This window comes from Otolemur garnettii, unplaced genomic scaffold (genome assembly GCF_000181295.1).
Source record: "Otolemur garnettii isolate 467f Iridium unplaced genomic scaffold, OtoGar3 scaffold00148, whole genome shotgun sequence".
Lineage (NCBI taxonomy): Eukaryota > Metazoa > Chordata > Mammalia > Primates > Galagidae > Otolemur > Otolemur garnettii.
Window position 1 is genome coordinate 3,969,866 of NW_003852543.1, and position 10,489 is coordinate 3,980,354.

Sequence of the window (10,489 nt, forward strand, 5' to 3'; positions counted from 1 at the left end):
AAAAACAGTTTTCTCGCCGTGCCTGCAGGGAGCTGAGTTGCAGACTGCTGGGGAACAGGAAAGAAGCTGAGCGTGTGAGACTCTCCAAGCCACGGAACAGGAGGGTGGCGCCTGTGGCTCAAGGAGTAGGGCACCAGCCCCATATACTGGAGGTGGTGGGTTCAAACCCAGCCCCAGCCAAAAACTGCAGCCAAAAAAAAAAAAAAAAACCACCCCAAAACAAAGCCATGGAACAGGAACCGCGCAGCGAGGAGACCAAGCGCTGGAGTACAGAGCGGCCCCCTAGGGTGCCGCAAGGCAGGGAAGGGTGGCGAAGGGCGTGGAGGCGGTGGGCGGGGCGAACACCCTGCGGCAGCTCTCGCACTCCGGTGCCGCTCCACCTTAAGTGCACGGACTCCCTTAAAGGCGGGCGCTGAAGCCGCAGCAGGGGGCGGAGCTTCTCATGCAAATGAGGGGCGTGGGTCGGTGGGGCGGGGCGGGCGGGGCGCTGATCTGACGTCAAGCCCGCGGCCGGGGCAGTTGGCTCGGCAGCGGCGGAGCGGCCGGAGCAGCGCCCAGCGGGGCCGCGCGGCGGGGCGCGAAGAGCGGCGGCGGCAGAGCCAGAGCAATATGGCGCCGGTGGGCGGGGGCGGGCACCCGGGCGGCGGGCTGGCCCGAGGGCGCCTCCTCCTGGCGGCGCTGGTGCTGCTGGTGCTGCTGTGGGCGCAGGGGGTCCGGGGAGAAGGCAGCCCCCAGCCGGGCGCGATCTTCGGCATGAGGCTAGCGAGCTGCAACAAGTCGTGTGGGATGAACCCGGATGGCATCATCTTCGTGTCTGAGGGCAGCACCGTGAACCTGAGGCTGTATGGCCAGAGCCTGGGCAACATCTCTAGCAGCCTGATCTCATTCACCGAGGTGGACAACGCGGAGACCGCCCACAAGTCCACCAACTGCCTGGAGCTCACCAAGGACCTGGTGGTCCAGCAGCTGGTCAATGTGAGCCGCGGGAACACGTCCGGCGTGCTGGTGGTGTTCACCAAGTTCCTCCGAAGGAGCGAGAACATGAAGCTGTATGCACTGTGCACCCGGTCCCAGGAAGATGGGCCCTGGCTGAAGTGGACGGACAAGGACTCGCTGCTCTTCATGGTGGAGGAGGCTGGGAGGTTCTTGCCCCTCTGGCTGCACTTAGTAATCATTATCGTGCTGCTAGTGTTGTCGGGCATATTCTCTGGCCTCAATCTGGGGCTTATGGCCCTGGACCCCATGGAGCTCCGCATTGTGCAGAACTGTGGCACGGAGAAGGAGAGAAAGTATGCCCGCAAGATTGAGCCTATCCGCCGCAAGGGCAACTACTTGCTCTGCTCACTGCTCCTGGGGAACGTACTGGTCAACACCTCTCTCACCATCCTTCTAGACAACCTCATTGGGTCTGGCATCATGGCAGTGGCCTCCTCCACCATTGGCATTGTCATATTTGGGGAGATTGTACCTCAAGCCCTGTGCTCCCGGCACGGTCTGGCCGTAGGTGCCAACACCATTGTTCTCACCAAATTGTTTATGCTACTCACCTTTCCCCTCAGTTTTCCTATTAGCAAGCTCTTGGACTTTTTTCTGGGCCAGGAGATTCATACCGTTTACAATCGGGAGAAACTGATGGAAATGTTGAAGGTGACAGAGCCCTATAATGACCTTGTAAAGGAGGAGCTAAACATGATCCAGGGTGCTCTGGAACTACGGACCAAAACCGTGGAGGATATCATGACCCAGCTCCAAGACTGTTTCATGATCCCTAGCGATGCCACCCTGGATTTCAACACAATGTCAGAGATTATGGAAAGTGGCTATACCCGCATCCCAGTATATGAAGATGAGCAATCCAATATCGTAGATATTCTCTATGTCAAAGACTTGGCCTTCGTGGACCCCGATGACTGCACCCCCCTCAAGACCATCACCCGCTTCTATAATCACCCAGTGCACTTTGTCTTCCATGACACCAAGTTGGATGCCATGCTGGAGGAGTTCAAGAAAGGTAAGGCCTGATGCAGCTTCCTGGTTAAATTTCTTTGTGACATCTCTTGTTCTTTGGAGTGTTTTGTGTCTGCTGAACTTAGTGCTGTGTTTGTGCAACTCTTCGTGTTCCTTTGCCCATCACTTCCTGTGCTAATGGATGAACTACATTCGGGGCAGTAGAAATAGATCTTAAGTGCCCCAATGAATCAAAGCTGAATAAGACATATTTGTTCATTTGGAGGGCCAGAGCAAGGCCTCAGGGAGCTAGCTATTGAAGCAGGACAGAGTAACACAAATGCCTGAAAAGAGGCCAACTGTAGGGTGACACATTTAGAAGCTTTCCTAGGGAAGGGAATATTTGAGGGGAGCCTTTAAAAATACAGGCGTGGTGCTTAAGGCAGAAGAAATGCCGTAAGCATAGAAGCCAAGTGGGGAAGTAGAAGATGTGGTTGTGGCCCAGCAGGTGGTCCTCTTTAGGTGGCATATAGGCTCTGCTAATCAGTGGTAAGTGGAGGAGAGGCTGAAGTAGTTTGGGGCCCCATGGTGAACAGTAAGTTTACTGTGAGCTTGGAGCTATGGAAGGTTTTTTTTTTTTTTTTTATTAAATCATAGCTGTATACATTCATGCAATCAGGGGGTACAATGTGCTGGTTTTATATACAATTTGAAATGTTTTCATCAAACTGGTTAACATAGCCTTCACAGCATTTTCTTAGTTATTGTGTTAAGATATTTATATTCTACACCTAGTAAATTTCACTTTATGGAAGGTTTTTGATGTCACTGGGGAGTGACATCACTGGAACTCCTAGCCCACAGAAGCAGAACTGAGAGGTCTGCATTTGGCATCTGCTCAGGACAGTGCCAAGTAAAGCTTTCAACTACTCAGCAGAAGCAAGCAGATTAAGTTTTGGTTATTGTTCTGTCTTTCCCAGGCGCCAAAACATAAGCTTCCCTCCTGTGGCCCCCTGGGAATCTTCAGCTGGCCTTGCATTGCCTTGTGTTTTTTTTCTCACCTGGATTCTTGGCCAGTTCTCTGGTAGTTAGAAAGGAACAGGGAGCGTTTACTCACTAGCTTCAAAGCTCAGGTCGCACACCCCTTTCCTTACTTCCCACAAAACTTTCCTTCCAGCTCTGCTACTCAGAAGTCTTCAGAGTGGCAGTAAACAAGCCAATTATGGAGTGGAACCCTCCTAGGCCAAAGGAAATGAGGAGTCAGAAAGGAATGGGGGAATCTCATCCTAAACCTGAGGATTTTGCTTTTCATGCTCCTAGCTTCATTTCCCATGGGTAGGGCTCTGGCTGGCTGAGGCTGCTCAGGCAGGGAGGGACTAGGAGGGACTTTGGAACTCTAGTGGGGGTGAGCTGGTGTCATTTCTGGAACAGAGAGTGGAAGACAGCCTTGGAATGGGATAGGGAGGAGCTGGCCTTGCCAGGTTTGGTCTGAAAAGATGCTTGAGTCAGAGACAGGATGGTGGGTTAGTACCCTCCCTGGTAAGTTTGAGAGACTAAATCTCAGCTTTAGAGCTGAGGAGGACCTAAGTAATGTAAGCCAGAGTGGAAGAGAGCCTCAGGGAAGGCGGCCTTGCTCCAGAGACTAGAGACCTAGATACCTTGTGGTGAGAGCAGAGACTATGGGGGGCTTGGTGTACAGACTGAGGAATGTATTTCTCCCATGTACCCAAGCCTAGGACGGAATAGCAGAGAGGATCTGTGCCCCACCCTGACCCAAAGCCTCAGGCCTGAAGACTTCTCCCCATGTTGCTTGGTCAGGAACCTGATTAGGACTCTCCAGGGCACTTCCTCTTTGCTACCTCTATAGTCTTTGGGACTATTGCTTGTGACACAGGAACAGCACATCTCCAGCAGTGCAGCTGGGATCTGGATACAGCCAGTATGAATTGGCCTAACTAGGCTTCCCAGCCCCAAGCTCTCTTGAGTAGGTACCTCCTGGGATGTTTTTGGACTCAGTCTTGTGAAGAATTACCCTTTCATTAAACTGGGAAAACCAAGCTAGCATCTCTTAGGCCAGAGCTCTGCCGAGCTGAATTCCCCAGATTTATGGTTGAGTGTTGAGTCAACAGGACTCTCCTCCTTAACAAAGGCCAGTAGCCTGAGGCAGAGCCCTGGAGGGGATGCTGAGTGGGAAAGCAGGCCTGGTCTTCTAGTGCAGCCGGCACCCCTAGGGGCTTTGCGCTATCCCTTCCTCCAGTTCTCGGAGGTCTCTGAAAACTAGTTTTAACCCATCTTGCTCTGAGTTGCCCCTGGTTTGGTCTCTTTCAGATCTTTCCATCTGGCATCTACCTTTTTAGGCTGACACCCTCAGGACATGGTAAACACCTAGTGTTCATCTGCAGCTTACAAGGGTATCTTTACAAGTCTGGTGTTTGAAAGGCTTCTTTGGCAAAAACAGACAAGAGAGCAAGATTAGCACAGGCAATGATGTCAGCAGCTCCCATCAGCATGGGATCAACTATCTAGCCCAGCGTCTCTCTAAAGGTCTTCCCTGGACCCTCCTTCACTGCTAGCTAGGAGAGGGGCCTGAGCCTGACTCTGCTGGAGTTCTGCTGCCCCAGTGTAATCCTCTTTTAGGGCCCATTTATTCCCTCTTTTCCCCACAGCATTAGAAGCTTCTTGGGAAAATGCCTCTTTAGTGTGTTTGCCACTCAGTGTGTAGCACAGAGATGGCTCGATGTTTGTTGAATAAATGAGTGAATGAACTGATGAATAGATGACTGTCTGGCAAGCCCCCCTGGCTTTTTTCCTGTTCTTCAGCATACCAGGCTGCTCCCTGCCCAGGCTGCTCCTACAAGCTGGAATGTTCTTCCCTAGAAGTCTGCATGGCTGGCTCTCTCTTCTCTGACACTAATTTAATGTCATGGTCTCAATGAGGGATTTACTGCCATGTAGTTTAAAACTGTACCTCCATTCCAACCCACCTTCCCAATCTCCCCTACCCTGTGCTAATTTTACATTTTCTCATAGCACACATCACTCTCCAGCATCTGTGTAATTTGCTGATTTACTGTGTTGATACAACGGTCTGTCTCTCCCTCTGGAATATAGTTCCAAAGGGCAGGACTCTTTGTTGTGTTCACTGGTGTATCTCTGGTCACCAAATGGCACTTAGCACATGGTGAGACTCAGTAACATGTCATGAACTGAATTTGTAAGTGAATGAATACTGAGGGAGAGAATGAATTCTGAGGCACTGAGGAGGGATAAAGAAAATGGGTAGTGTGCCATCATCAGGGTTTGGATTTCTGGTCCTTTTGTGCAGGACCAACAGGAGCTCCTGTGATGACTTGTGTATTTAATTTGGTCAGGAATTAAGGAGCAGAGTTTGGGACCTCAAGTGTGTTGCGCGATTTCCCTCTTGGTCCCTCAGTTTCCCTGCCAGTAAGTGGTCTCGGGCTACCAGCAGTTTACAGTTTCCATCATTAGGTGAATCACACTTCGAGGCAGGTTTGGGGAGTCAGTGCAGGTGTGTGTGGGGAGGCTGGGCCTCCCTAGAAGAAAGGTAAGCCTCCCAGCTACCTCTGCCTATCACTTAAGGCGGTAAGCCTTTGATATATTTTTTAATTTTTAGTTTTTATTTTTCAGAGACAGGGACTCATACAGTCACCCAGGCTGGAGTGCAATGGCCCTATCATAGCTCAATGTGACCTCGAACTCCTCAGCTTACATGATCCTCCTCCCTCAGCTTCCAAGTAGCTACACACTACCATGACTGCCTCATTTTTACTTTTATTTTTTGTAGAGACAGGGTCTTGCTGTGTTGCCCCAGGCTGGTCTTGAGCTGCTGGGCTCAAATGATCCTCCTGTCTAGGCCTTATTGGCCACCACACCCAGCCTCAGCATTAACTATTTACAGAGCCCTGTGCAAGGCATGTTGGCTAGGAACTGCAGCACCTCAGGAGTAAGACCATCTAGGTGGTGAGACAGGCCCTTAGGCCTCTGAGAGCCTTATGAAATTTGAACCTTGACCCTTCCACTTAAACCAGCCTACAACTGTTTGCTGTACTGGGTGTTGTAGGTAGGTTTGTCTACAGCTTGGAATGTTAGAAAAGAGGTGCCTTCAGCTACTCCCAGTCCAGGTTGCATTTTGCCTTCACTACTGACCCTCTCACAGACCCTGAAGCAAAGTAATGAGTGAATTTCCCATGTAACTGTTCAAGTTCAAGCCCCACCCCCACCCCTGCCTTGAAACCCACCTTCCAGCTTGGGACTGTGCTCCTCCCTCTGGGATGTTCCTGCCCTGCCCAGCCGAGGCACTTAGTTCATCTTTAGCCATCTTATCTTTCCCCACCTGCCTTATAACCATCTTGGACCTCTGTGTAAACCTGGGCGTAAACTTCACCCAGACAGTCACTGACCTGAATGACCTTGGACTTGTTACTACTACTCAGCAAGTTATTGGGGTGTAAATTGGAAGGTAAAAAAAGCTAGAAATATTTTCATTAAATCCCTTCCCATGGCTTGGCGCCTGTGGCTCAAGTGGCTAAGGCACCAGCCATATACACCTGAGCTGGTGGGTTTGTATCCAGCCCGGGTCTGCCAAACAACGATGGCTGCAACCAAAAAATAGCCGGGCATTGTGGCTGGTGCTTGTAGTCCCAGCTACTTGGGAGGCGGAGGCAGGAGAATCGCTTGAGTCCAGGAGTTGGAAGTTGCTGTGAGCTGTTTGTAAAGATGCTATGGCACTTTACCCTGGGCGATAGCTTGAGGCTCTGTCTCAAAATAAATAAGTAAAATAAAATAAACCCCTCCCATATTTCCATCTGTGCTGTCAGGTTTTCTTACCTACTTAATTTTTTTTTCTATTTGTATTTATTTATTTTTTTGAGACAGAGTCTCAAGCTGTCACCCTGGGTAGACTGCTGTGGTGTCACAGCTCACAGTAACCTCAAACTCCTGGGCCCAAGTGCTTCCCTCTTTTTTTTTTTTTTTTTTAGAGACAGAGTTTCACTTTGACACTCAGTAGAGTACTGTGAAATCACAGCTCACAGCAACCTCCAACTCTTGGGCTTAGGTGATTCTTTTGCTTCAGCCTCCCAAGTAGCTGGGACTGTAGGCGCCCACAACAACGCCCAGCTATTTTTTGTTGCAGTTTGACTGGGGTCAGGTTTGAACCCACCACCCTTGGTATATGGAGCCAGTGCCCTACTCATTGAGCCACAGGTGCCACCCACCAAGCGATTTTCTTTCCTCGGCCTCCCAAGTAGCTGGGACCACAGGCACCCTCCACAATGCCCAGTTATTTTTTTGTTGCAGTTGTCATTGTTGTTTTAGCTGGCCCTGGCCAGGTTCGAACCCGCCAGCCTCAGCGTACCTCACCCACAGCGCACCTATCTAATTTTATTCCTGATACAACTTTATAAAGTCAAGAAAAAACACTACAGGATTTTGCATTCACTTTTGGTTCCTGTCATCTGATACACCTTAAATAACGTATCCTCCACGACAGCCCCTCTTCCGGCTGCCGCTCATTTGTTCAACAGACATTTAACTTTTTGAAGCTTATGTGTCAGATACTGCTGGCTGTTAGGAATCAGAGATGAGTAAAACAGCCCTATTCATAGTACTCACCATCTACCAGGGAGACAGACATGTAAACAAAGCTTTTCTGAAGTCAGAATAACAGGACTCAGTAATCATTATGGAGATGTGGGAGTCAGGCCCCGGAAGTAGTTGTGAACATCTGAGTCTTCCAGCGTGGGATTCTGGTTGATGATGGTGTCATTTAACTGCAGCAGGGAAAGGAGGATGAAGGGGCAGTTTGGTGAGGGTGGAGGAAGGGGAGGGTGGTAGTAATCACCATGTTACCTGGCATTAGGTTCCTTCTCTGTGCCCAGCATTGTGTGTGCCAGAGCTTCTCGCACATGAACATGCACTCGGAATGCCTGGGTAAACTCAGTGGATGGGTAACTCACGGCTGCTTTCTAACAGGCTCTCCTGTGCCGCCTGTGCTGCTGACCCTGGCCAACAGTGCACAGTATCTTCTAGGCAGGCGTGCAGGTGAAAAGGCCCATAGGGAGTTCAGGAGTGGAGTCAGCCCAGAGCATGCAGAATGTGAGGTAGTATGGACAGCCTGCTGAAGTGGCTCATTGAAGAAGACAAAAAAGGACCAAGGAAAAGGCCTGGTGTTTGGGAGCTTCCTCAGCAGGTCAGATGGGATGAGGGCTAAGCACACACTGTGGGATGGCATGTTTGCTGCGCGGTGCTCAGCAAGTGCAGCCTGAGACTAGTGGAGAGCCAAGGCTGCTGTGCACCTGATCTCCATCAGCTCCACTTGGAGACAGTCTCCAGTCAGAAATTTGATCTCGAGAAGCTGCTTGGAGGCAGGTGTATCTGAGAATGACAGAAGCTGCCTGTTCAAGGTTGATACTCTGGGCACGGGGCAAGGGCATCTGCCAAAGCCAGCCAGGCAGGCTCCTTCTCACTTTCCATTTAGTGCTTGCAGTGCTGTGGGCAAGGAGCACGGACACGTGCTGAGGCCTGGTGCATGCCAGCCGGCAGGCAGCTGTACCTCCTCTCTGGTTGGCTCCGTGCAGCCTACAAGCTTATCCCACAGGGGAGCCAGAACTGAGAGCAGCTTCATGCATCTTCCATTGCAGGTCTCTTCCTGCAGCTCTTGTTTGTGTACTGGCAGGCACTGCCTTGTGTCTGTCCAGGCCCTATCTTATACTGATGATTACTTTTCAGAGGTCCTATATTTTTTAGGAAACCCAGCTCCAATGTTTTCCTACACACCTCTGGTCAGGACGGGAAGTACTGTGCAGATACTTAACCTGGAAAATAAATGAGTGCATAGGAATGCAGAATCACAGAGCTGTCCTATGGGAGCAGTGGATTGGGGAGATGGGACCCTTGGGAAGGGGAGGCTTGTCTTGCCAGTGGAAGTCTGGAAATCGCATTCCAATGAGGTAACATTTCTGCTGAATCTTCTACGGTAGATAGACATGGCATTTTCTACTTTGCTACCTCTTGCTCTGGGAGAACGTGGACAAGGATTGTAGGATGAGAAATGAGCTGATCGGTCCTTTGCAGCAGCCTGGTGCCTCTGGTGACTGCTGCTCCACCCTTTCTGGAAGGACTTTGAGGTGCAGTGGATCACGTGCCTTCTCTCCATGTTGGTGCAGTCATCCCCTGAGTGGTTAATTGAACAGCCAGGGCATTGTTGAGGGGAAAGAACCCTGGCCTCTTTGAAGGAGCCAAGCCTCTTGTTCCATTTACCTGTAGGCCTTGGCCTCCTTGAGGGCAGGGGCAGTGAGCGCCCTGCATGCTGGTTTCTTTCTGAAAGACTGTACAGCCTGGGAGGGTGTATGTGGAGGGGAGCACAGACCAGGTTCTATCGCTGTCTTGGTGACTGATTTCAAGATAGCCTCTTGGTTCCTTCACCTCAGCCTAGGGTAGAAATGGACTGCCTTGCTGGGCTTGGGGCTGGCTCTCTGTCTTAGGGATTCTTTGACTGTCTCAGCAGAGCTTACTCTGAGGTGTGAGGATTACAGAATTCCCCAGAGGTATCTGAGATAGCCCTCTTCTGAGGGAGTGGGGAGGAGCCTTTTGGCGCTGCCAGGCCATTTGTCCAGCCCTTGTCTGGGAGACACAAGCTGGTCTTGGGAGCTGCCTCACTGTGTCTCCTGCTTCCCGCCTGTCCCCTACTTTGGTTATTCCTCTCCTCACACTGAGTGTGCCAAACTTCTTGTTTTAAGAGGCTTTGCGACTGCATTAAGGACTCTTGGCTTATTTCGTAGACTGAAGTCTAGAATCCTTATTGCTATTCTTATTCCATTTATTAATTGATTATTATTATCTTTAAGACAGAGTCTCAAGCTTTCACCTTGGGTAGTGTGCCATGGTGTCATAGCTCACAGCAACCTCCAACTCTTGGGCTCAAGTGATCCTCTTGCCTCAGTTTTTTTTTAGAGACAGAGTCTCATTTTATCACCCTTGGTAGAGTGCAGTGGTGTCACAGCTTACAGCAACCTCCAACTCCTGGGCTTAAGCGATTCTCTTGCCCCAGCCTCCCTAGTAGCTGGGACTATAGGTGCCTGCCACAATCAATGCTCGGCTACTTTTTTTGTTGCAGTTTGGCTGGGGCCGGGTTCCAACCCGCCACCCTCAGTATATAGGGCTGCTGCCCTATGCACTGAGCCACAGGCACCGCCCCATTTATTGTTTTTGTTTTTGTTTTCTTTTTCTGTATTTAGTAGAGACATCGTCTCGCTTTTGCCCAGGCTGGTCTTGAACTCAGGAGCTCAAGCAATCCACCTGCCTTGGCCTCCTAGAGTGCTAGGATTACAGGTGTGAGCCATGATGCCCAGATTATTATTATTGTTTATTATTTTTCTCTAGCCATAAAAAAGATACATCTCATTGGCTGGAACTTTGAAAAGCACAAAAATCTAAACGTAAGCCTATGACCAAGAGGAATCACTTTGAATATTTTGATGTCTAGTGATAGCTTTTTTAGGACTTTCCATCTTTTTTTTTT

At 50.3% G+C, this 10,489-nt stretch overlaps 1 protein-coding gene across 1 annotated transcript in view; it reads left to right on the top strand.

The window, feature by feature from the left end:
- Positions 1 to 609: 609 nt before the first annotated feature.
- Positions 610 to 10,489, top strand: part of CNNM4 (cyclin and CBS domain divalent metal cation transport mediator 4) — a 45,950-nt gene continuing 36,070 nt past the window's right edge. Inside the window, exon 1 of the mRNA XM_012811067.1 lies at positions 610 to 2,011. Coding sequence (XP_012666521.1) covers positions 610 to 2,011 — 1,402 coding nt within the window. The remainder of the gene's footprint in view (positions 2,012 to 10,489) is intronic.